This window comes from Leuresthes tenuis, unplaced genomic scaffold (genome assembly GCF_036924035.1).
Source record: "Leuresthes tenuis unplaced genomic scaffold, fLeuTen1.0.hap1 SCAF_5, whole genome shotgun sequence".
Classification (NCBI taxonomy): Eukaryota; Metazoa; Chordata; class Actinopteri; order Atheriniformes; family Atherinopsidae; genus Leuresthes; species Leuresthes tenuis.
Genome location: NW_027325359.1, coordinates 23,091,722 through 23,118,061, shown reverse-complemented (window position 1 = coordinate 23,118,061; position 26,340 = coordinate 23,091,722). Strand labels below are relative to the sequence as shown.

General features: G+C 41.8%; 1 protein-coding gene across 1 annotated transcript in view; it reads right to left on the bottom strand.

Moving 5' to 3' along the window:
- Positions 1–4,304: 4,304 nt before the first annotated feature.
- The window catches only part of wasla (WASP like actin nucleation promoting factor a), a 33,444-nt gene continuing 11,408 nt past the window's right edge, over positions 4,305–26,340 (bottom strand). The window contains 10 exon segments of the mRNA XM_072386473.1: positions 4,305–5,840; positions 7,626–7,731; positions 8,056–8,283; positions 8,285–8,655; positions 13,832–13,985; positions 14,651–14,693; positions 15,161–15,362; positions 20,591–20,614; positions 23,573–23,669; positions 23,851–23,937. Of these exon segments, the coding sequence (XP_072242574.1) occupies positions 5,779–5,840; positions 7,626–7,731; positions 8,056–8,283; positions 8,285–8,655; positions 13,832–13,985; positions 14,651–14,693; positions 15,161–15,362; positions 20,591–20,614; positions 23,573–23,669; positions 23,851–23,937 (1,374 nt within the window). The 3' untranslated portion in view covers positions 4,305–5,778.

Below are 26,340 nucleotides of genomic sequence, written 5' to 3'. Positions count from 1 at the left end.
CATGGAACATGATGGCTATGTGTATTGTTGCATTTAAAATTAAATTAAATCATTTTATTGCATACATTTCTAGATATGTAGTTTAAAAATAAAAAAAAACATTTATCTTGCAATTTGCTGAAAGTCTTAAAACTTTGCCTGACTAATCCCAGAGATTAACATTACATTTTTTATAGGAGCTGAACGATCAGGCAAATTAAGTCCACTTGAATGTGATGCTTTAGTTTTATTAAATCAAAATCTGCTCATGTTATACCCTTTTATTTGGTTTTGTTTTTATTTTATGCCTTAAAGGATGACTCCCACAAATCAATCAGAGATCAGTGTTTTATTGCTCTAAATGACATTTTAGTGATCCATAATTTCACTTCCATCTTGTCACAATGAAAGCAGTCTCATTCTGGAGCTCACGCAACCCCTGCAGTACTGTATTCAGTTGTTTCTCGGCTGTATTCCACACCACAGTAGAAACACGATGAGTGCTCGACGAGCTCCATTCACTTATAATCCATCGATGTTACACATTTCTGCAGGTTTTCAAGGTATCTTTATTAGTTCAATAGAGCATAACTGCTGTGAAACAATCAGAAATAGTGGTTTTATTTATCTAATTTGACTGCTTTCTTGACACAATCTGAGCCCTGTTTAATCACATATTTAAGAGCTCTGTCAACTTTAACAGATTTTATTTTGGATATTAAACTTGAGATGATGGAGACAGAAGGGAGGAAATAAAGTGCTGGGAATACTGCAGTGCTGCAAGTCCTACTGCTGCTAGTCCAAAGGTTCATGGTAATCTTGAAAGTAACCTCCATACCAGGGTTCTGTTTAGAGCAGAAATTTCTCCCCCTGGAACTCTTTTTAGCCCCTCGACCCTCTAAAAGACCCTGGTTCCTGATGTGGAAATGCATCTTATTTGAACACTCAACATCAGTGTTCCCTAACTGGACTGGCTTCAGGACCCACCATCATTTGTCAGACATGGACAATCTTAACATCTCAAATTTCTTGAATGAAAACATGTTGCAATTTGAACCTGACATAAAATTAAATATCACAGTGTGTCAATAGATACAAAATTCAAGTTTAACGATAAACAAAAGCAAACAAAAGAGTGTGACGGTAGAGAAAAAAAATTCCTTTAACACTCAAGTGGCTGCATTTTAATTAAAAAATCAATCAATCAGTGCACTGAGGTCGTTCCCCCCTTTTGTCGTCATTATAAGAAAATCCATATTTTATGTAGTCAATGTCGTACCTGCGTTTGGCCATGGTCACTCTCATATGAAAACATACCGTAGCTATTCTTCTGTCTGTGAAATGGCGGGAGTCGATAGCATTACAGGGTATTGTCGCCACCTACTGTTTAGGAGTGTGACTAGCATGCATTCTGAGCCCTTCAAAATTAAAGTATGGTAATTTCTCTGAACTTTTTTTTTTCCCAGTCAGAGTCTGGCGACCCATTGAAAACGGGTCCGGTCGTGACCCACCAGTTGGTAACCACTGCTCTAGACTCATGGGAAAACCTGAAAAAAATTGCATTGCATGTAATGTACAGAAAAGTCCACATTTGAGTGTTGATTCATAACTGTTTTACACATTACGAACTACTTGTTATGGATTTGATATAAAAAAAAGTAGATGGTTAAGATTAGGCATTTAAAAACAAGGTGGTTCATGTGAGGAAAATAATGGCTTGTAGTAAAATTGACCCTATTTCTGGCTGAAGAGTCCTGGCCCCTAAACTAAACACACAAAACATGCCACATTCTCTAATCAGACATTCTGATGAAATAGAAAGTTATGCTGGAAGGCATGAAAAAATAGAGGTGCACTGCACAGTGACACTAAGAGCCAAAACACCAGTTACTTAATCTGCCTGCAGATGGGGAAACACAGGACAGGATAGATAGATAGACCAAATCTTTGGGCAATAAAGACCTCCCATGAAGAGAAGGACAAGACCAGCGTCAACACTCATATGGCTTTGTGAAGGTGTGGTTACTTTTTGGTTCCGTTTTTATCTGACAGTGATCACCGGAGGACGCATGTGTAGTGTCTTCAAGGTGTTTCAAGGTCAGATTTTTTTGATGAGTAAAATAATATCCTTTTACTTCTTAAGCATAGCTTTCTGCTACGGGAGACATTTTGTTTAGTTAAGGTGGGAAGAGACAGCATGTTTTCAAGGCAATGTACTTCTAATCACCAAGAAAAGCAATGTTTTTCACAAGTGAGCAGATTTTTTTCTGTGTTATATAAACTGGAGTTTCATCAGGATCCAGTTGTTAGCAGTGTACTTGGACAAGGTGGTGACATGCTGCTCTTTAATGTCACACACTGTGTTTTGGTGCTGCTGGTGGTCTTCATCAGCTGCTGGGCTGAAGAGAAGGTGAGCAAATGCATGTAATCTCTGTAAGAAAGTTTAAATAACTAAAGTCAGAATGAAGGAAAACAATAAAAATGAAGGGTAAAGTTGTACTTTAATTGTAAAACATTTGTTTTGTCTTCTCCTTCAGTTTTATTGTTTATTTTGTCTAGTTTGTGTAAATCAACATAAATCCAAATCCATCCGCTGGCGTGCTTCACAAATGACGAGAATAAGTGCAATAATGCACAAAAAAAAACCTGGGTTATTTTATGTTTTTATGTTGAAAAAGGACACGGCCATGTGTGTTTATGTATAGTATCTGTCATCAAAACCTAAACATCCACTGTGCAATTCAACGCAGAAAAGCAAGCACAATGAAGCTATTTCTCCACATCAAAAACACTCTATATGGATATGTTTACACTGACTGTCACAACGAGTCGTTGTTACCTCATTGTTGATTGATTTGCAATAATGACTGCTACGACAATGATTGATTGGTAAAGACATTTTCTATCTATTTTACATGAATGGTAAATAACCACACAGAGGGTTTCAGGGTAATTGGTTTGTTGATTTATGGATGGAGTGTGTCTGTGTGTGTCTGGCAGCAGAAGCCAAGAGTCTTGCCTGTCATGTTCACCTGTGAAGAAAAGGTAGACATGAATCAGTTGTGATATATTAAAATTGTAGAACAGAAACAGTGCGCCGATTTTCTTAGACAAGAATCAATTGTAATTAGAATAATAGGAAAAGTTTCTTGTCTCTTACGGTCACTTACCTTTGGCTTTTTCCGTCTCACAGGAATGGTGCAGAGAAAAAAAAGTTTCCCTGGGCATTTGTGAGCCTTTTGTTTCTGGGGGAGGGAAGTTAAACTTGGAACTGAATAAAAGGGGAGTTGCATATGTGGATATGTTCTCTGATCTATGTGTTTTTTCTAAGTATATGCAATGAACTTTACAAAGTGGAAGAAAAACAGAAAACTACAGAACAACTTTGTTTCAAGCTCTAGGTCCTTGAAATCCAATTGTTCAGACTGGCTGAGGTATTGAGGTGTTGAAAGACTAAATTTCTCTTTACTTAAGCTGAGCAATTTTTGACACAGCATAGATGAATACATCTATTTTTTTTGCATACCAACACTATCTCAACACAACACAATCTCGGCACGTATGCAATGTGTCCCATTACCTATGTAAGTGAGGTTCCCCACAATAAACTGCATGTGTTAAACTGTACTGTGAACCTCAGCATGATCTTCTAGATGGATTCTGGAGTAGGTTGCAACATGTGACATCACTGGATACATGTCATGCTGTGCCGTCCTTCAGTAGCATTTCCTTTAATACATACGCTGAGATGAATAGACTTCAAAAACTAATTGTACCATAAAAAGATATGCACTTAAACATATATATGTACAAATTTACAAATGAGTGTATATGTTTTTATAGCAAAATGTCTTCAATTGCAAATCAAATTAGATCTTACTGAAGATGTGAGTTGTAATCAGGAGTTTACTTAGTTAGACCCCTTCACCTAATCTTCCCTGAGGGGAGTCCATATTCACTATGAACAGTTGTTTAAGGAGCCAAGGTGACAACATCTGAAACGGATTTGTGCAGATCTGAAGCTCTGCACTTTCTCTGCAGAATATTGAATCAAAGGAGGGGTTACCTAGTGTGATCATTACATAAAAACAAATTCTTCACATTACACAAAATAGAACTAAATATAACAAACAGCTTCTTTAGTTTTTGTTCATTAACAGCAGACAATTCATACCTCTATAAATTGTGTCTTTATAAGATATGAAAATAAAAGACTTGAAGAGCAATTATTCTTTGGATAGCTCTGAATACCTCTGACAAAGAACAGAAGACAAACATTTCTGTAAATATTAACATTTATTTAGGTATACAGCTCAGTAGTCTCACTGAGCCTTCCCACCCCCTTCTCGACCCTTTTCACAGATTCTATGTCAGTATTTTGGCCTCTTGATGGAGCATTAAACCTCACTACAAGACTGTAAAAACCTTTAAGACCATTTATGGATGAAAGATCACAGGCATTGCTAAACCCAGTAGCTGTTTAAAAATGTCACATTTGGTTAGTTATTATTTGCTTTTCCTATTTTCCATAAGGAGGCTTTTATCGTTGCATTGCATAAAATCAGAAAATGTTAATGGAGGGACAGCAGAAGATAAATTATATTTCTAGGTTGTTTTTCTGTTGCTATGAGGAGATACTGGTGATGCTTCCTCCTGCAGGCAATGAATAATCAAATGATCACATGGAAAAAAACAACCAGACATGAGAACAATGGTCCTATCATACCACAAATGCCCATTACATTTGAGTTTACGTGTATTAAAGGGGAACTCCAGTATCTTTAAACCTAGACCTTATTTCTGGCATGCAATACGTTTATCTACTCACGAGAACAGTTTGGTCAAAGTCGGTGTCCTTCGGAAGATATTCAGATAACTCGCGTTCCATATAATGGAGTGAGTAGATGAACGTATTTCATGCCAGAAATAAGGTCTAGGTTGAAAAATACCTTCTTTAAGCTTAAAAAAAGTCAGTAAAAATTCAGGAACAAGACATTTTCAGTCATGTTTTAAATCACATCTAAACGTTGTGAAACCATTAAAGATTTCATTGCCAATGCATCCTGCATGATTTAAAATAAAAACAATCACTGACAAATGTACCCCCCACCAAAGACACCCCCCATAAACCAAACTATAACAGAAACCATGTGCAAATAAACAACTTTAATTACACAAAAATAAAAGTTGCAGATCCATGCCACTGCATTTTGGTCATTGAGCATTTTTATGTAAAATATCATTACTAAACTAAGCTTTAATAAGAAATCCAGGGGTTAGAAAAGAAGTGTGGTAAGAAAATAGTGTAATTTTGCATTTAAGCTAACAACTGCCAAACACAAAGAGGAACCTGCCCATTTGGTTGCACAAGTCTCCCTTTTAAAATTTCACAAACAAGCAATTAAGAAGTGAACACAAAAATAATTCCCAAGAAGCATTAAAGTTCACTTACTGCTCTCAGTGGAGTGTTTTATACTCATTAGAAATGGTGAAATACAGCTGGATGAGAGATTTAAGGGCTTTCTAAAGACACAAGAGAAGTTGAGTTGAGTTGAGGTATGGAAATGGATCTGGTGAGGAGCTGTTCCCACAAGGGGGTGTGATAAACAGAACACTTAACGGATGAGGTATTGCACAGATTAATTAGAATAGCAAAAATAAATATAAAACAAATGAATACATCATTTACATAGCAATTGGAATCAGATTGTGGAAGATTTTTTAGGAGATATTTTAGTGTAAGCGGTAGCTGCTGTGGTAGGAGGGTTGGAGGGGACATGTTGAGAAGTGACATTTTCACTAGTCATCCCACTCGTCGTCATCCTCAAAGTCCTCATCTTCATCTTCATCCTCATCTTCATCTGGGAAAAAAGACGTGACAGTGAAGAGTGGGATGACTGGAGACTTTCATATTACTGAGACAGAAGCTACAAGCTGAACAAGGAACTATCCTGAAGGAAAGGTTGAGTTAGATGAGAAGACCTTTGTCATTAGGCGGTTTTCACACATGACTTTCGAAACCAGGACTGATATGCCTTCTTTGTGCATCAATGTCATGTGTAAATGTACAGAGGCGGCACGGAGGGTCTAAGTTAAACCAGCAAGGGAAGTACAGAGGACATACAGGCTATGTGCGGAGCGTGCTACTCAATTCAATTAAATTCTGTTCAAATAAAAAAAAAAATAGTAAGTTCAGTAACATGGACACGGTAGTGTTAAAACTCAGCTGTTTGTGCAATCAAGGATTTATATATGTATAGGCCCCCACAATTGTGTGGCTGAGCTTCCTCCAGATGATGTGAATTATCAAAGAGGAACAGCAGCAAGTTAACAAGGACTACTTTTAATTTGCTGATAAGCGGCAACTAATATGTGAAGAGGGCAATTGTTAGATGCTAAGGCACAATCAACAGCTAGCAAAGCAGACCAGCACTAGAAATGGAGAAACAGCTAGTCTGTCTAAATGTAACAAAATACAACCCTCTTGCGTGGAGTTAGGAGGTACTCGTTAATGCATTTCTTTGTGGGCAGCAGTGGTGGTTCCACTACTCAGAGGGTCTGTGGTTTCATCCCCAATGTCTTCAGTCGAGTAATTAAAGTGCTCACTGAAAAATGATGATGCCCACAAATTCCCTGGATGTATTCAAAGATGGATGGCTGTAATATACAGGTATTGAATAGAAGAAAAAAATGTGCTGTAAAAATGTACATCTATGATGTCTATAATGTATGTCTAAATTGGAGAGAGAATTTTCAACAGTTGCCAGTTTATAAATAAGAATTTGGGTTTGTTGTAATGCTTCAAATTGCAAATGGAGTAAGACTACTCAATTTATTAATTGTTTCGTGTTCAGGAGTCTTTGGCAGGTCAGAAGTCCAAGGAGTCTAAACTAGAACTAGAGGCAACAATGTCATATGGTAAATTTAAAATGTCTGTAAAATAACTGCGACACTGACTGCTGTGAACCACAGGTAAGACAGTAACTATTCATGCATACGCAAACAACCCCAATGAAGAAAACAAATGCAATAAGTATCCCTGTAACACAGTTACACACATGACTTCACTTCAGTGCATGATGCAGGACACTCAAGCTCCCTGGAAAAAATGGCTGAAAATGTAGGTGTTTTAAGTAGGGTAATTCATATTTTGGTAAAGCAGGTTACTGAAAGTATCTAGTAGAGCTACAGGTAGTAAACTTTGAGAGAGAGAGAATAGGGAAAGATTGACTAACCACAGCTTATTGTATACAACCCTCCTATGTTATGTTATGTATGTTATTAACAACTTGGTTAAAACATTTTTTCTTCCTCTTCAAATCACAATCAGACATTTCGCAGACAGCTGTAGTCTTGACTGATTTTGAAAAAAAAATGGTCGAATAACAAAAAAAAAGTAAAAATAAGTAGAAATGCTGCCAAATTCAAGAGGAAATCAAGACCTCCAAAAGCTGGTATTCAGCACTGCAATACTACTATCAGTTATCTCTTCTGAATCACTTCACTAAGGTCAGTTTCCCAAAAATGTCAAGCTTTTGTTTGGTTATTTCTGTATTTTGTGACATGGTCTAAGTCCAGCTGAGACCTGCGACTGTGGTCAGTCAGCTTCCGTTTCCCAGGTAATACAAGAACTTTTCATCACTCACCTGAAGAATGGATGGCTTTGCTCCTCTTCTGCATTACTTCCATGAGAGCACCAACGATGCCTGCTGCTGGAGCTGGTGTTGGGGGGCCAGACTCTTGATCTGATACCTGGGAGCCCACAAATGCGGTTTGTTACAGGTATTCATATATATATATATATATATATATATATATATGTATGTATGCTGAGAATTTTAAAAATCCAGCTCTCTTATTTGTCAAATTAAAGAATTTTATATCACCATTTTTTACTTCCATATTGAGATGAAAGTCAGTCAATGGTAATTTCTCTTTTTCCACTTCAATTGTTGAATAAAGAAAACATGAATTTAAGTTAAGCAAGTTGCCTGAACCTAACTAACCTCTTTGAGGGAGGGTATGTTGTTCCGTGAGAGTTAAGCATAAAATATATGAAGTGGAAAAAATACTCACAGTCTTTAGCTGGATTCCCTGACGGATCTGGTCCAGGAGTGCATCTCGTCCTGTGCTGGAGGGCAGCGCTCGATGATTATGCTCCACTTTCTTCAGCTGTGTTCCTCCTCTGATCTGCTCCAGCAGTGCTGACTTCCCACCTAGACTTGGAGAATGAAGCAAGACCCCACATCCGCTGATACCATCCAACTCTGGAGGAGGAGGTGGACCAGGTGGGGGAGGGGGGGGGAGGGGGAGGAGGCAGTCCTGGGGCACTGCTTGCTGGGGAAGGCTGAGCCAGCGGGGGAGGTGGAGGGGGTGGAGCTTGGGGGGCACCAGAGGATGATGGAGGAGGAGGAGGGGGTGGCTGGTAGTGGTGGTGGGGAGGAGGAGGGGGCTGATGACCTCCCCTGATGGGTGGAGGAGGGGGAGGTGGAGCTCCCAGAGTTCCTGGTTTGGAGGGAGGTGGGGGAGGAGGAGCTGAAGCTGGTGCTCGGGACGGAGGAGGAGGGGGTGCTCCTCTACCCCCTCTGGATGGTGGGGGCGGCGGCGGCGGCGGAGCAGAGCAGTGGGGTAGAGGAGGTGGAGGGGGGCCACCACGAGAGGGAGGTGGAGGTGGTGCTGAGGGGTGAGGGGGTGGGGGTAAGAGGCATGAGATCAGGATAAGTACCATCACTAGGACACACCTGTTAGTTTCACTGTAGTGGTTAACACAGACGGTCACAAAGGAATGACAACCACTCCCTGTCAGATACGAAGCCAATGCAGATAGTGCAGTATTGTTAACCAGGCTAACTCTTTTTGATCACAAGGTTTAAAATGCGATGTCAAGCTAAATCTTTCTCTCCAAAAAATAAATTCACAGCTGAATGCAAATCTCAAGGCTATCGATGGCAACAGCACTCGGTGATGTCACTATAGCCATCTCCATCTTTTATGCATAGTATCTAAGCTCAGTTTATCTTAGTAGTTCTCTTTACTTGAACACATATCTTCTGCTCATATTTTGTTCTGAGATAATTGGTCAGTAGATCAGTTTTAAATATCATCTTGTTTTTTCCATTAGCTCACAGTGTGGCCTAACACAACTTTAAAGCCCTTCTCTGTTTAGTTTTTCACAAAACACAGTGGGCCTCATTCACCAAGTTGTTTTTAAGAATTTCTTAAGAAAACTTTACATCAGATTCATGAATGTGCACATAGACCACAAAATTGTTCATATCTTGGGATGCTTGGTGGTCGAGCGGTTAGAGCACAAACCATGTTGGAAATGCCAATAGCAGTGATGACCAGTTTCAATTTCAACCATGTTGATATTTCCTGCTTGTCATTACCCCGGTCTGGTTCTGGGAGTCACAAATGAGTTGGATATTTATGGAGTGGTATTGCTTGCAGTTGAGGTATGGGAATGTATCTGGTGAGGGTCTTTAACGCGCATGTGTGTGCAATCTATTGCACAGCTGGTGTTAGGAAGACCAGAAATAGAATTAAATCTCCCCTTGACTTGTTCTTTAGCTGTATGTAGAAACTTTGTGTATTGCGTGACCAGTTGATTCCAGCTCCTGCTGAAATGTTCAAGTGGCCAAAAAGCCCATGGTTGAGAGAACCTGCAAATGTGGTGGAACAGAGTTGAACCATTATGTATGGCTCCACAGTGCTGGCTCCAAACGTTTGCAAAGGTCCAAGAAACAGCTCTTGGTACCTTAAAGTGTCCAAACAGGTACTCGTCACTCTGCAAATCAATCTGCAAGGTCATGAAAGATTTGTTCCCTCTGCAGTATCTTACAGCAACAGTAAATATGCCACTTTGTAACAATAGTCTGTGAACTGGTAGAGCTAATTGTTTATTTAAAAACAGCTGGGAAAGCATGAAAAGAGCTGATCTATCTATCTTTTGTGGAAGATTTTATCTTGTGAAGGTGGAGATTCTGCATTTATTAACAGAGCTAAATTTATCATTTATAACTTACCAACTAGGGTAGGTTATAAATGTTTTTTTTTTTTTTTTTTTGTGGAAAAAGATGTGAAAAGTGTGGTTTACAAAGCTGAGCTGTCACCTTATCGTGGTGGGGGAGTTTGCGTGCCCCAATGAGTCTGGGAGCTATGTTGCCCGGGGCTTTAAGCCCCTGGTAGGGTCACCCAAGGCAAACAGATCCTAGATGAGGGACCAGACAAAGAACAGCTCAAAAGACTCCTTATGATGAACAAAAAAATTTGGACCTCGTTATCCCTTGCCCGGATATGGGACACCGGGGCCTCCCCCCGGAGCCAGGCCCGGGGGTGGGGCCCGGCAGCGGGCGCCTGGTGGCCGGGTCTGTGCCCATGGGGCTCGGTCGGGCATAGCCCGAAATGATGACGTGGGTCCCCCTTCCGACGGGCTCACCACCCGTGGGAGGGGCCAAGGGGGTCGGGTGCGATGTGAGCTGGGTAGCGGCCGAAGGCAGAGGCCTTGGCGGTCTGATCCTCGGCTACTGAAGCTAGCTCTTGAGACGTGGAATGTCACCTCTCTGTTGGGGAAGGAGCCGGAGCTGGTGCGCGAGGCTGAGCGGTTCCGGCTAGATATAGTCGGACTCACCTCGACGCACGGCTTGGGCTCTGGAACCAGTCCTCTTGAGAGGGGTTGGACTCTCTTCCACTCTGGAGTTGCCCGTGGTGAGAGGCGCAGAGCAGGTGTGGGCATACTTATTGCCCCCCGGCTGTGTGCCAGTACATTGGGGTTTACCCCAGTGAACGAGAGGGTAGCCTCCCTCCGCCTTCGGGTGGGGGGACGAGTCCTGACTGTTGTTTGTGCCTATGCGCCAAACAGCAGTTCAGAGTACCCACCCTTTTTGGAGTCTCTGGGGGAGGCACTGGAGAATGCTCCTACCGGAGACTCCCTCGTTCTGCTGGGGGACTTCAATGCTCACGTGGGCAATGACAGTGAGACCTGGAGGGGTGTGATTGGGAGGAACGGCCCCCCCGATCTGAACCAGAGTGGTGTTATGTTGTTGGACTTCTGTGCTGGTCATGGACTGTCCATAACGAACACCATGTTCAGACATAAGGGTGTCCATATGTGCACTTGGCACCAGGACACCCTTGGCCGCAGTTCGATGATCGACTTTGTGGTTGTATCATCGGACTTGCGGCCGTATGTCCTGGACACTCGGGTGAAGAGAGGGGCGGAGCTGTCAACTGATCACCACCTGGTGGTGAGTTGGCTCCGCTGGTGGGGGAGGATGCCGATCAGACCTGGCAGGCCCAAACGTATTGTGAGGGTCTGCTGGGAGCGTTTGTCAGAATCCCCCGTCAGAAGGAGCTTTAACTCCCACCTCCGGCAGAGCTTCAACCATATCCCGGGGGAGGTGGGGGACATTGAGTCCGAATGGGCCATGTTCCGTGACTCCATTGCCGAGGCAGCTGATCGGAGTTGTGGCCGTAAGGTGGTCGGTGCCTGTCGTGGTGGCAACCCTCGAACCTGCTGGTGGACACCAGTGGTGAGGGAAGCCGTCAAGCTGAAGAAGGAGTCCTATCGGGCCTTTTTGGCCAGTGGGACCCTGGAAGCAGCTGATAGGTACCGACAGGCCAGACGGGCTGCGGCTTCGGCGGTTGCTGAGGCAAAAACTCGGGCCTGGGAGGAGTTCGGTGAGACCATGGAGAACGATTTCCGGACGGCCTCGAAGAGATTCTGGTCCACCATCCGGCGTCTCAGGGGGGGGAAGCGGCTCACAGTCAACACTGTTTACAGTGGGGACGGGGCTTTGCTGACCTCAACTAGGGATGTTGTGAGTCGGTGGGGGGAGTACTTCGAGGAACTCCTCAATCCTACCAACACGTGCTCGGAAGAGGCAGAGTCGGAGAGCTCGGAGACGGGGCCTCCCATTTCTGGGGCTGAGGTTGCCGAGGTGGTCAAAAAGCTCCTCGGTGGCAAGGCCCCGGGGGTGGATGAGGTCCGTCCTGAGTTTCTCAAGGCTCTGGATGTTGTAGGGCTGTCTTGGCTGACACGCCTCTGCAGCATCGCGTGGACATCGGGGACAGTGCCTCTGGACTGGCAGATTGGGGTGGTGGTCCCCCTCTTTAAAAAGGGGGACCGGAGGGTGTGTTCCAACTATAGGGGTATCACACTCCTCAGCCTCCCTGGTAAGGTCTATTCGGGGGTATTGGAGAGGAGGATCCGTCGGATAATCGAGCCTCGGATTCAGGAGATGCAGTGTGGCTTTCGTCCTGGCCGTGGAACAGTGGACCAGCTCTATACCCTCGGCAGGATCCTGGAGGGTGCATGGGAGTTCGCCCAACCAGTCTACATGTGTTTTGTGGACTTGGAGAAAGCGTTTCGACCGTGTCCCTCGTGGAGTCCTGTGGGGGGTGCTCCGGGAATATGGAGTGCCGGACCCCTTGATAGGGTCCGTTCGGTCTCTGTATGACCGGTGCCAGAGTTTGGTCCGCATTGCCGGCAGTAAGTCGGATACGTTTCCGGTGAGAGTTGGACTCCGTCAGGGCTGCCCTTTGTCACCGATTCTGTTCCTAACTTTTATGGACAGAATTTCTAGGCGCAGCCAGGGCGTTGAGGGTGTCCGATTTGGCGACCTCAGAATCGGGTCTCTGCTTTTTGCAGATGATGTGGTTCTGTTAGCGTCGTCAGGCTGTGACCTTCAGCTCTCACTGGAGCGATTCGCAGCCGAGTGTGAAGCGGCTGGGATGAGAATCAGCACCTCCAAATCCGAGACTATGGTTCTCAGCCGGAAAAGGGTGGAATGCTCTCTCCGGGTCGGGAATGAGATCCTTCCCCAAGTGGAGGAGTTCAAGTATCTCGGGGTCTTGTTCACGAGTGAGGGACGAATGGAGCGGGAGATTGACGGGCGGATCGGTGCGGCGTCTGCAGTGTTGCGGGCTCTGCACCGACCCGTCGTTGTGAAGAGGGAGCTGAGCCAGAAGGCGAAGCTCTCTACTTACTGGTCAATCTACGTTCCCATCCTCACCTATGGTCACGAGTTGTGGGTAGTGACCGAAAGAACAAGATCGCGAATACAAGCGGCCGAAATGGGTTTCCTCCGCAGGGTGTCTGGGCTCTCCCTTAGAGATAGGGTGAGAAGCTCAGTCATCCGGGAGGGGCTCGGAGTAGAACCGCTGCTCCTCCGCATTGAGAGGAGTCAGATGAGGTGGCTCGGGCATCTGGTTAGGATGCCCCCTGGGCGCCTCCCTGGGGAGGTGTTCCGGGCACGTCCCACTGGGAGGAGACCCCGGGGAAGACCCAGGACACGCTGGAGAGACTATGTCTCTCGGCTGGCCTGGGAACGCCTCGGGGTCCCCCCGGAAGAGCTGGAGGAAGTGGCCGGGGACAGAGACGTCTGGGTTTCTCTGCTCAAGCTGCTGCCCCCGCGACCCGACCCCCGGATAAGCGGCAGATGATGGATGGATAACCTACCAACTATAAGAGTTTCCCCCAGAAGCATCCACTAAATTTGTTCTGTTCTGATTGCCTGATTTAACTGATCAACAATCCAAAATGAGCTGCAGTGCTGTTAAGGTTTTAAGTGCAACTTCTTCTTTACCAAAAAAAAAAACAAACAAAAAAAACCCTCCCAAATAATAATTACATAGTTTTGGTAGTATACTATACGTTGAAAACTGCGTTTACCTCAAACATGTTTCTTTGATAATTTCTTTTTATAAAAAATAAAAAAAGGAGAAATGTGACACACATCTGCAGCATTATAAATCACAATATTAGCAATACTGGTCAGGACTGGTCTCTCCACCATATTAAGAATTTTGATCATATGACGCATCAAAAGCATACGTGTGTGTGTGGCCTCACCCTGCCTCCTCAGCTCATTCTTTACCGCCTCGACCCCTCCCTTCTTCTCAATGAAGTCATAAATGACTTTGGACGTCTCTTTGTCCTTCAGCTGAGCCTCTGAGATGCCACACATATCGAACAGGTTCTTTAGTTCAGGATCCAGGTTGTTCAGCTGATGACAACAGAATCAACATTTTAAAATACACTGCAATGCAGCTGAGGTCATACCAAATAAATCACCTATGATTTTTTTTCTCACGGTTGAGAGTGGGCTTCCTGAGATCAAATTAGCAACAGACCAAAGCACTGCTAATATGACCATGGAATTACTCTCTGAGCAGCACTTTTATGGTGAAAGTAACAAAAATAAGATGCTGCTACCTGAATATTTTGTACACCAACTTGATATGTACAATTTGAAAGGTTTTATTATCTAAAGAGCCATAAAAACAAAAAAAGTTTTCCTTTTTACAATTGATGAAAGCTCACATACTTTCATTTGAACTGTGAGGTCACTGCAATCACTTCTGCATGTAAAAGAGAGTTTCTTTACAGAAACAGTTCTCCTTGTCAGGAATCTTGCAGTGAGTTTAAAGGTGAGCTCTTTTACATCCAATATTTATATGACATAACAAAGTGTACAATAGCTCTTTGTGTCTGTACAGACACAGAGACGTTTGTGAAGATGGGCCGGAAGCAACAAGAGCCTATTATGCAATTTCATCATGTAGTCACCAGACAGGTCACTATTGTGCTCCTGTGTGTGTGTGTGTGTGTGTGAGAGAGAGAGTGTGTGTGTGTGCGTGCGTGCGTGCGTGCGTGAAGGCTGGTACTCACATCAAATCCTGTGTTTGGATCCCAACCCACGTGACCAATGTGCCTGAAGAAGACGGGACAGATATGTGGTGAGATCATAAACACGTGCTAACATATAAATAAATATACATCTGCTGTTAAGCATGTACATGTCAACAGCTATGTGCGGATGCTAACTAATGACAAAACTGTATTTTTATAAAGCCTCTTGCAAGTCCTCCAACTTGAGCATTAACAAATATATAATTGATGCATAAATCTTGATATATTAACATGATGTTACTCTCATAGGAGATGAAATGTAAAACAAAATCAATTATTTCAGACTTTTGTCACTTGAATCTCAAATATCATTGTTTTGGATTGTGTTTCACAGCAAAGTAAACATCTGAAGTTCCTTATTCAAACAATCATAATTAATTTAATGGACAATATCATATCTAATATAAAATTTGAAAACCAAAAATTATAATAAAACCTATGAAGGAATGAAAATTACATGTTCAACTAACTGTATGAGGTAAAACTCACTGGAAGTTGCTCGGCGTGCCGATGTCGGCCTTGGTTAGCTTCTTCTTCTTGCCTTTGGGCTTCTTGTCTTTCCAGATTAGGCCACTTTGGCTCAGCATATTGTTGAGGTGGTACGGCTGCTGATGGCTGTGGGAGTTGTGGAATCGTACATTGCTGATCTCTGGGTTTTTTATGTCCACTGTGGCCATGGGCAGAGCTGGACCTGCAAAATGTGAGTGGAAGAGAGAAAGATTTAGGAGAACAACTCTCATTTAAGCTGCTTGAAACAAAATCTGAACTTTCAGATCCACTACTGATTTTTAAATTAGAAAAAGATATTTTTTTTCTATGCAACATTTCACTCTTCAGGGTTTTGTTTTCCTGAACTTATATTGAAGACATTTCATGATAACTTAATAACCATAAAATGTTTTTTTCAGTGTGACAAAGACCAAATAAGAAAAATGAGTTAATTTGAGTATGGCTCAGCGTGTTAACCAGTAGGACATAACTACATAAAATTTTTAAATGGAGAAACATGACTTTAATAATCATAACAGGCAAGTTAGGAAAAAAATGTATTAAAAAAATCAGACAGGGACGCTATCGCCACAAGTCCCGACAGCCAACAAGTCTTCAGTCTGAACTTTTTCAATATACTTTCATTATCTAACCTCACAGCCCCGTGTCTTGTTGAAATTCAACAGTCTGACTGTCCACTACAGTAATACGTTGTTTGAAATTTGGTACCCGGCACAGATGTTACCCTGTGGTGCTTTGGAACTTTCTAACTGGTTTTCACCAACATATCCATCAAGATATGAACATTAACCACCAGCCACTCTCTGAGGGCCTGATGGAACTGATCTAAACTGGCCACAGAAGGACAGAACTGACTTAAGTCCCAGCACCTGTCTTAGATGCAGTATGACCTACATATAAAATTAGACAATCTCCTGAAAATCCACAATAACAAAAGTATATTATATACATTACTTTAGGTATTGAAGACATCATCTCTCGTCTGGTTTTTAGTGTACTTATGGATCATTACTTTCCCCGACTCTTGCACAGTTTTATCAACATGCCTTTAATAATCGCGAGGACATACAGGATAACTATGGCAACAGGCTGTCGTAAAATTTGTTTCCATGTTCTTCAACAGTGATTTAATCTGTCTACACTGAGCTGTAATGATCGACCAGTTGACCAGTTCTTCCTTCTTTCAGTCCTCGAATTCCTTATAATCTGCACACTCAGTAGCAACATCTGACATAACCATTAATCCCTTGCAAATCCCAGTCCAAATCCCTGGTCCCCCCCATAAATGATGGATTTCTGCAACCAGACCAAGAGGCTTTCCTTGAATCAGCCATCTCGCAAAGTCCAGGATAGACATGGTGCGTGTTTCTCAATTATGGAGACACTGGAAGTCTGGGTATCAAAATGTGTACTTTTATAGTATATATAGATTAAAAAGACCAAAATCTAAGTGAGTACTTTTTGGTCAAACAGCTCCTGATTCAAAACTTTTGAAGCAAGGTATCAGGTAAAGATCTTCTTATATCTTTAGTTTATCAGGGTATTTGTAATTCCAAGCAAAAATACAATGCTTTCTGTTAAAGAGCAAAAAAAATGAGGAGAAAAAAAGGACATGGCTCCACAGTTCATTGCAGAAGAAATAAACCATAAGTAGGTAAATTTTTCATTTTTCATCATTACAAGGTTTTTGAAGGCAGTTAATAATGACTGGCTTAATTTCAGTTTTTGAAGCTAACCAAATGTGGCTGGTCATCTTACAAGCTAAAAGTGCTGCTCCTGAAAAATTCAATTTCCATTGTGCTCCAAATTTAGCATACAGGTAAATGCTCTTTATTACAGAGTTTTAATTGTGCTTTTCCTGCTATTCTTGGAATTTAGAACCTGCCACACAGCTTCCACTAAAGCCAGCTATGTTTAGGGTCAGTTTTTTGTAAAGAATCTTCAGCTTGATAAAAGAGTTACCAACAAGAGCTGCTTCTCTAAACTGTAAAAATATTTTCACCTCTTACACAAAAAGAGGAACAAGAGATTGAGGAGAAAGTTGCATCTGTAGAAATGTGCGATGTACTACATTATGAGAAGTCCTGCATGCATCCAATTTTGAAAACCTGCATGAATTTTCCAGCTGGCTGCCACAAATATCACATCTCATTCCTGATCAAAGGAGTAGAAACCCAAGGTGGCCAGTCAGATTTTCCATCGATCCAACCATCATCTACCGCTTATCTGGGGGTCAGGTCGCGGGGGCAGCAGCTTTAACAGAGAAACCCAGACATCCCTGTCCCCGGCCACTTCCTCCAACTGTTCCAGGGGTACCCCGAGGCGTTCCCAGGCCAGCCGAGAGACATAGTCTCTCCAACGTGTCCTGGGTCTTCCCCGGGGTCTCCTCAAAGTGGGACGTGCCCAGAACACCTCACCAGGGAGGCGTCCAGGGGGCATCCTAACCAGATGCCCGATCCACCTCATCTGACTCCTCTCAATGCGGAGGAGCAGCGGTTCTACTTCGAGCCCCTCCCGGATGACTGAGCTTCTCACCCTATCTCTAAGGGAGAGCCCAGACACCCTGCGGAGGAAACCCATTTCGGACGCTTGTATTCGCGATCTCGTTCTTTCGGTCACTACCCACAACTCGTGACCATAGGTGAGGATGGGAACGTAGATTGACCAGTAAATAGAGATCTTCGCCTTCTGGCTCAGCTCCTTCTTCACAACGACGGTTCGGTGCAGAGCCCGCAACACTGCAGACGCCGCACCGATCTGCCCGTCAATCTCATACTCCATTCGTCCCTCACTTGGGAACAAGACCCCAAGATACTTGAACTCCTCCACTTGGGGAAGGATCTCATTCCCCACCCTGAGAGAGCATTCCACCCTCTTCGGGCTGAGAACCATAATCTCGGACATAGTCAGTCAGATTTTTTTATGAAAAAAAAGAAATTGTGATGACTTTGGAAACGCTTTCAAGGCCTAAGGCCAATTAAGTTTGAAAGATTATTCTTTCTGTGCATGCACACGCATCTGTTTGGCTGGTGACACAAAGGGAGTGAAACATTTTTTGTAAAATCATATGGAATAAAGGTAGTGAACAACTGATAAAAAGACTACTCAGTCACTTTCATAAAGTCACTTTCAACTTTAAAGTGCTGTTTTGTTTTCCATTTCTCTTTGATCCAGTCTGATACAAAACACGTCTAACTATGTTTAATACCGTTTAAATACACAAAAAAGCCTAGGCAGATTTCTAAAATTCATTAGTGAGTAAAAAAAATAAAAAATAAAAAACTGAAACCTAAATAACTGAACAATTATCTAAATGACAAACTAGCAGCAGATGACACATCTAGACTTGGAGAATATCTGTTGTGATTAATGTCCTATAAATATTTACTTTGTCCTCTGACTTTATACAATTTAGAGATGACTAATGTGCACATTCATCTAGCTATATAAAATCATTGAGAAAAGAAAAAATGAAGTCCATACAAAACAAGCTGACCAGCTACAGAGACTGAGGGGATTATAGATTAAGTCTAATGTGAACAGACCATGTGCTCTACATATGGTGACCAGATTAACCAAAAGACTCCACTATATACCTGCATGTGATTGAGGCAGTCTGTGAAACAACTCTGTCAATGTCTCAGTGAACAGCGCACTGCCATTCTGCAGTCTGCTGGCATTTGTAATTCTCACACAGATAAGACGGAAACATTTCCTTTTAAATCAGAGTCTCATCTCTGACCTACCCTGTATAAACAATTATTTCATACAGTTTATTAATCTATTTACCTGGAATCCCCATCAGAATATTCAAGGACACAGACCCTGAGTATCCATGACAGCACAAAGTTGTTCTTTGAGGATGTCCAAGAGACAATTTGCGACGCTATGTTTTGTGATGAGCTGACTGTATTCATTATGTGCATGAGCAGAATATTTCTAATTTATTGTGCCATTGTTATTATTAATATCAGAAAAACTATTAAACTGACAGGGGGCATTATACTCAGGCAAAACAGTGTGCCACATACGATACATACGATACACATACAACCCACACCAAGTAGACCAGAGTTGTTGTGGTGTGCATTCTCATAATATGGAGTTAAATTTCAAGGGAAGTACATGTCAGTCAATGGTGGTTCTACAGCATATAGCATTTGTGGGAAACTTAAGGTGTACAACTGCAGTAATTGTAAGTCCAAAGCAGCATAATTGTAATTGTTTAAGGTCCATTTTTGTTGTGGCTGTGAGGACACCAGTCAGTGATCAACAACTTCCTGTAAAGGATACCTAGAATGCAGGTTGATAATTTATTATTGGATGGAACTCAGAGATATGTAACAGCATACCTGATAGAAATTCAATCAAGGAGAAAAACATGTTATATCTAATCTGAGGTAGATTAAACAGTTGTTTATTAGCAAGAACCTGCTGTTCCCTGTTGGAAACTAGTTGTATGGATACACATAAATATGGTTAAAAAGGCAGAAATTAACTAGAACAACCAATGTGCATTTCAGAATTTGTGAATCACACTCATTATGTCAAATTCAATTAAATTCAGTTCAGTTTTATTTATATAGCGGCAACGTTAGCCTAGAAGGTCAGCATAGTGTAGGTAGTTAGCTACTACTTACTCTGGATGGGGAAATAACCTTTGATGTCTCTTTTCTTTTTTGGTGACATTTTCTATTTACAAAGCAGAAACACGGGCAAAAATGTTGAGATCAAACAAAATATTAATGGGAGGATTTACTAACCTGTCTGCAACAGCCAATCTGATATTTTACCATCAACACAGAGTCTTACAGCAACTCTGCCACACAGCACGCGAGGGGCTTTAATCTTCATGTGCTGACCCTTCAGCCAATGAAATGGCAACATATTTAACCTTGTTGCAACGCAGGTTACACTGAACATTGTGAAGAGAGGGCACGTCCGAAAAATAGTTCTCTGCAAATGGTTAATACTACAAATGAGTTTGTGAAAAATATTATATCTAATGCATCACGTAAAAAACATTTTTATATTAGAATATTATCAAAATTATTGGTAGGGAACACTGTCTTCCCCAAGCTTTGGTTGTGACTTGTCCCTATGATCCCTATGCAAATTTACGCCCTTGTCTCAAATAGAAACCTTTAAGTCTATAACTTAAACTTTTCTTTGTGTGTTACAACTTGCTGCATTTCTTTTGTTTTGTAGATGCAGGGGGAAGGGGTGAGGGAACTGGATGCTTGTATTCAAGCTCATGATATGAATTTTTTAGGCTTGATTTGGAATTTTTTATCTATTTATTTTTTAAAGTACAGAAAAGTTAGAGATACTGATAGATATTGAAGATTTCAAGATATTGCTGATTGCAAAACCGAAGCAGCAATATTAATAGAAAAAAGTTCAACTTACCATTTTTCAGGTGAACTTTTTTCTCTGACAAAGAAAAATTAACACAATTAGGTTTCCCAACATGCAGGGGTCAAAAACCTTTAAAATGTATGGAATTTTGTTTAAGTAAAAAGGCAAGAAGTAGGTGAGCATTTCAAGAGCCAAAATATTTAGATTTAGTTAGTAAAGGTCAATGAAAGCAGTATTAGAAGTGTTGAAGCAGTCAGACAAAACATGCTGCCTCATGTCTTTGACACAGTATGCAGTATTCAGAAAGAACATTTGGAATATCTTTTTCAAGAGAAGAAAAAAAGAAGCAAATGTTTGACGGCTCAGTAAATGGTAAATGGACTTGTATAGCGCTTTTCTAGTCTAACTGACCACTCAAAGTGCTTCACTACATGCCACATTCACCCCACTCACACACACTCATGCAGCACGTCTTAAGATACACATAACTACGTGCTTTCTAATCATTCACACACATTCATACCCCCAATGATACACTGGGGGGGCAACGTGGGGTTCAGTGTCTTGCCCAAGGACGCTTCGACATGTATCCTGGGGAAGCCAGAGTCGAACCCAACCTTCCGATTGGTGGGCGACTGCTCTTCCTCCTGAGCTACAGCTGCCGTAAGTGGTGTTTCTTGTCATTGCATAGTCATCATTATAATTTGGTGCACTTCAAAAGTGCTAGCATGCTGAGAGGAGCAGGACGTAAGCCAAAAAGAGGCCTCACTGCAGAGGCGTTTAGTACATGGAGGAAGACTGACAGTTAGACAGAATGAGAGATGGGGACACCGAGGTCAGAGTAGTAGAGATAGATAGGAAAAATGTCCCAAACCAGGCCAAAACTCATGTCCTCGTACTTTAACATGTCAAGTGTTGGATGTTTCTGGAGGATTGTGCTGACTGTAGTGAGTAATCCCCCTCTAATACTACCAATGAGCCCATTGATATCAGACCAGCTGGTCTTATTGTCACTGCCAGCAAAGACTCTAGTCTGCAGTGTAGCTCTAGATTAATGGTTGGCTGTATTCATCCATTCAAATAAGCCTTGAGATACAGCGTAGACCAGTGCTAACATGATGTTGTGAACAGAGTATTAAACCATGAAGATGTTTAACAGGAATCTGTGCCATGTCCATTACAAGTACATTCAGAAAGAGCAGTTTTGCTGAAAGTAATGATTATACTCAGCTATAGATAATTCATCTACATACTGTGGGAGAACCCTTTTTGATAGAAGCAAGAATCTTGTAGTCTGTCAACTACATGTGCAGGAGAAATCTTAAGATCAAGGAGGCAGCAATTCCAAATGAGATCACAAGCAGGGTACTCTAGGACTGTGCTCATCAGCTCGCATATGTTTTTAACAGCATCTTCAACCTCTGCCAACCATGTGCTACTCTACCCACCAGTCTAAAACAACACCAGTTATCCAGGTGCCAAAGCAATCAGCTCCCAGAATGACTACAGACCAAGCACACTCACTCAAATCATAACTAAGACCTTCAAAAGACTGCTTCTGAAACACAGTGTCAATATCAAATCAACCCACTTCCAACCCAAGAATGGCACCAGAATAATTATAAACCGCAACAAACAGAGCAGCTCTCCAGAGGGATATATATACACGGCTCAAAAGATCATTGGACTCCCTCTGCCCTATCTGAAGGATAAGCTACCTCAGAAGAGCCTGCATCATCCTTTTCAATCACCAATTTTTACTACTGCCATCTGGAAGATGCTAATGAGCCTTAACTGCCAATTCCAATTCCAGATTATGAAACAGCGTCTTCAGTGAGCTGAAGTCAATCCAACTTATACTGCAATAATCAACAACATACTAATGTGCAAAATGTGCACCATCATTTTTTAAAATACTTTTACTTACCGTATTTTGCGCACTATGAGGCTCACCTGATTATAAAGCGCACCCTCAGTTATGGGGTCCATTTCTGTACTTCACCCATACATAAGGCGCACCTTATTATAAGTCGTACATATTATGTAATGTTCTCTGATTGGTTTATCGCTGCCAGCACACGTAGTGTATGTATTAGGTCCCTGTGTCAGAGGGAAATGGTCTAACGGTCAAGGACAACATCGTCGGTCGTTTTTACACTTATAAATTGCACATCGGTCTGCATCACCCATCTCAGACTGAAGAACTGGCACTCACTGGGACATGGGGAAAAGCATTAATGATGACACGATTCAATCGCTAAGTACGAGCTTGATAAAATCTTCGCCCCATTCAAAGTGAATGGCTGGGATTCGCCTGACCCTGGATTCACACCAAACGCAAAGCGAGCGACGGAAATAGCCAGTTTCCATTCTTTTCCAATGTACGAGAGCGAAGAGGCGAGGCAAAAGTGAACGTGGTAGAGAGCGGTGAGTGATGCGGAGGGGGCTTAATGCCCGAATGAATGCTCGGCGCTCCCCGTGGTAAATTCAAAATGGCGGTATCCGTGACAGATTTTGGAATCCGGTGGAGACATAAGGCGCACCAGATTATATATAAATATATATATAAAATTTAAGGCTTTTAGGTGCGCCTTATGATGTGGAAAATATGATACTTTATATCTTTATATATATCTATTTTCATCATATCTATTCCTTTCAACTATGCTCTGCTTTAAATTGTGTGCATGTTAGTGCGAGAGACCCATGTATTTTTGTTGTATGTTTAAGGTAATAAAATATAGGCCATTCTTACTTTCATTAGCTTATCAAATGGACCATTTTTTCATAATTGAAAAATAACTTATTTGTGTAAATAGAATTACACAAATAAGGCAAACACAGACAAACTTATTTGTGTTTTATTTTATATATTTCTAATAATATATACAATGGTCTCTGATACACCTTAACTTGAGTATGGCATTCTGGTTTGGGACCTAGATTCAGGTTAGGTTAACAGAAGTAGTGAGTTCTCCAGGAGGACTAAAGGTCACAACAGCTGAGAAGAAAATCTGGAACTGTGCATCTCACCCGTTTTCCGCTGCCGTCGGTTAAGCAGGTCAGCGACTGTTGCTCTGAATCGTTTTGCCTCCTCTTCACTAGCAAAGTTCAGACCAATCAGACAGCTCTGAAGGAAAGACGAACCACATGAGACTATGTAGTTATAATAACATCTTTCATTTAAACAAGAGAAAGACTAAAGAGTAAATGGTACAAACTTGCACATGGTGTGTGTGTGTGACAGTCCATTATTAGTGAGATCAGTTGATTTGGAGGCAAAAAAAGCTATCAAAAATTTGGACACTTACGTCCCCTGGAAATGAGATGAAGTAGGGTCTGGAGCAGCAGATGGAAAAGTTGTGGTAGAGCTCTTGTTCAAATATGATTTTCCCTTCCTGCAAAAGGATGAGATGAATTTTTCAAAAATTCATAGGTTTAAACCGATCTTATTTGCCCGTTTCAAACATCCTACACTTTGAATTCTTGCTTGTGTTTTTTTTTTTTTTTTTTAGAAAAAACCCCCAATGTTTTTTCTTTTTACTTCATATTGGGTCACTGCTTTCAGCTCACTTCAGTAAAGACACTATTTTGATATTAGAAATTTAACACCCATGTTTACTCATATCTAGCTGAATAGATTTTCTAAAAAATTATAATTTTTTTGAATAGCTGAAATTACTGGATGTCCTGCACTCGACTCATGCTTGGGGAGCAGTGACTGTGGTCGTGGGAGCTCCGCCTTGGGGCTTCCTTCTATTGTCTTCTGGATAGGCACGTGGTTGTCCCCGCAGTGGGCTCCTTGGGTTCCGTGCTCCGTGGGGGCTGCTGGTTGCCCAGATCTTGGGGGCCTTTCTGCCTGCTTCTGGAGGGTGTGGTGGTAGCCCTCTGCACCCACTATTGAGCACAATTCATGTAAAACCTATACCATATTTTTCGCATGCACATTCACTCACTGACATGCTGCATTTAAAACCATCCTGTGGTTTTAATCATCTGTATCCACAGTTGTGTTTTCATATACTTGCTGCTGGTGTTGTTGTTGCTGTTTTTATTGGTTTGTCTTTTTGTAGGTGCTACTGATGGTTCTCCACCTAGTTTCACCACAGAGGCCGTAGGATGTCTTCTGTTAATACTCTCCACAGCTGGTTCTCTGGTTTTGTCTTGTTTTTCTTATATTATTGTTTTCTTATATTATTCCATTGTATCTCAGTTTAATTTGTCTTTTCTTTACATTCCCCTTTTCCTTGTTCAGCATTAATATGTAATTTTAATTTAAAAAAATGAATGAGTAAATAAGTAGTACTTGAGCATCAAGAGAAGCTCTATGGCCATAAAGTATTCAGACCATCATTCTTCTTGACATGATGCTGGACATAAAAGGGTTTGAAGCAGCTGCCCCACCAGCTCTCCACCTGTGTGGCAATCCAAACTTTCACCAGCTCATTCACCCAACCACATCAGAGTGGATGGCGGCCCGTCTCCAAACTGACATATCAGAGCTTGCTGCCCTCCTCTCACGTCGTGAGCTTCTGACAGCAGGGCTCGCAGTGTTTGATAATAGACCAGAGACTTATATAGCATGGAAAAAATATGTTTTGCAATGCCACTGAATATTCAAATCTGAAATGCAGAGAAAAGCTTGATTTTACTCACTAACTGGCTCACCACTGAGCCAGCACACCAGAAACAGGTCTTCAGCATTTATGGCAAATGCTGCACAGGAAATGCGGCTTATAGAATTTATCGAAGCTTCCCTGTTCAAATGCAGAGAGAGTTTTCCCACACTCACTACTAAAGAAAGCAAAAATCAAAAAGAATACTCCAGCTTCATTCTTCAGAACCACAGCACTGCGTGACAGTAGAAAGGTTACCAATGAGACAAAAACGTTTCAGAGCCCTCACTCATAGAAAACAAAACACAACAATAACTCAAACGCTCACTCTCTTGACTAAAAAAAAACAGTGTCCAGTCCACAAGAGGCCACACTCACTTGCCAAATGTAGAGGGTTCAGAATGAAGACAGAATGAAGTGTCTCTCATCAACAAAACACAAAGCAAAGGACTGTAAAAGCATTATTCATAGTTTAGAATGCAACAACAAGGCACACATTTCAGCCATGCACTCTGACACACTAACAGCCTTGGACCTTGTCCAACTACACTGAGGTATGTGGAGAAGGACTACAAGTAAAGTCTTTTTCTAAAATTTTAGAATTTGCAAATGTGTACCCCAGCTCAGAAAATTTCTACAATTTTAGATGGCCAAAGCATTGTTCAATCTAGGTGTTGAAGCCCTCTCGCACAATGGACAAAATGAAGCGTAGAGCTTGTGGCTTTATCATTGAAGGTGCAGTGATGTTGATAGGTTTTCAATGTAGTGAGACCCACAGGTGGTGATTTGAGTGGGTCCATGGGAAATTCAATGGGTTCCCAATTAAAAAAATGTATTTCTTCCTATTTCTTATATTTATTAAATTGTAGTGTTAAACTCTGTTAATGGTGGTATATGGTAAGATGTGGCTATAATTAGCAGATATATTCATGTATGTTGGTGCAGAAAATACAGATGCAATAGTCTTCTGGCCAGAGATAGGTTTCATCTTTTTCTTAGATGGCATTTTTGCGCTCTACTTTTCCTTCTTGCTCAAGGAAAAACGGGATCGCGTGGGCATGTATGAGCAGACGCCGTCTGAGCATAACAAAATGGCTACCGCCATTGAAAGTATTTTTCGTTGCCACACAGCCACCACTGGAATATGTTTTATTTATTTCATAACGTCCGCTAGACGTTAAAACA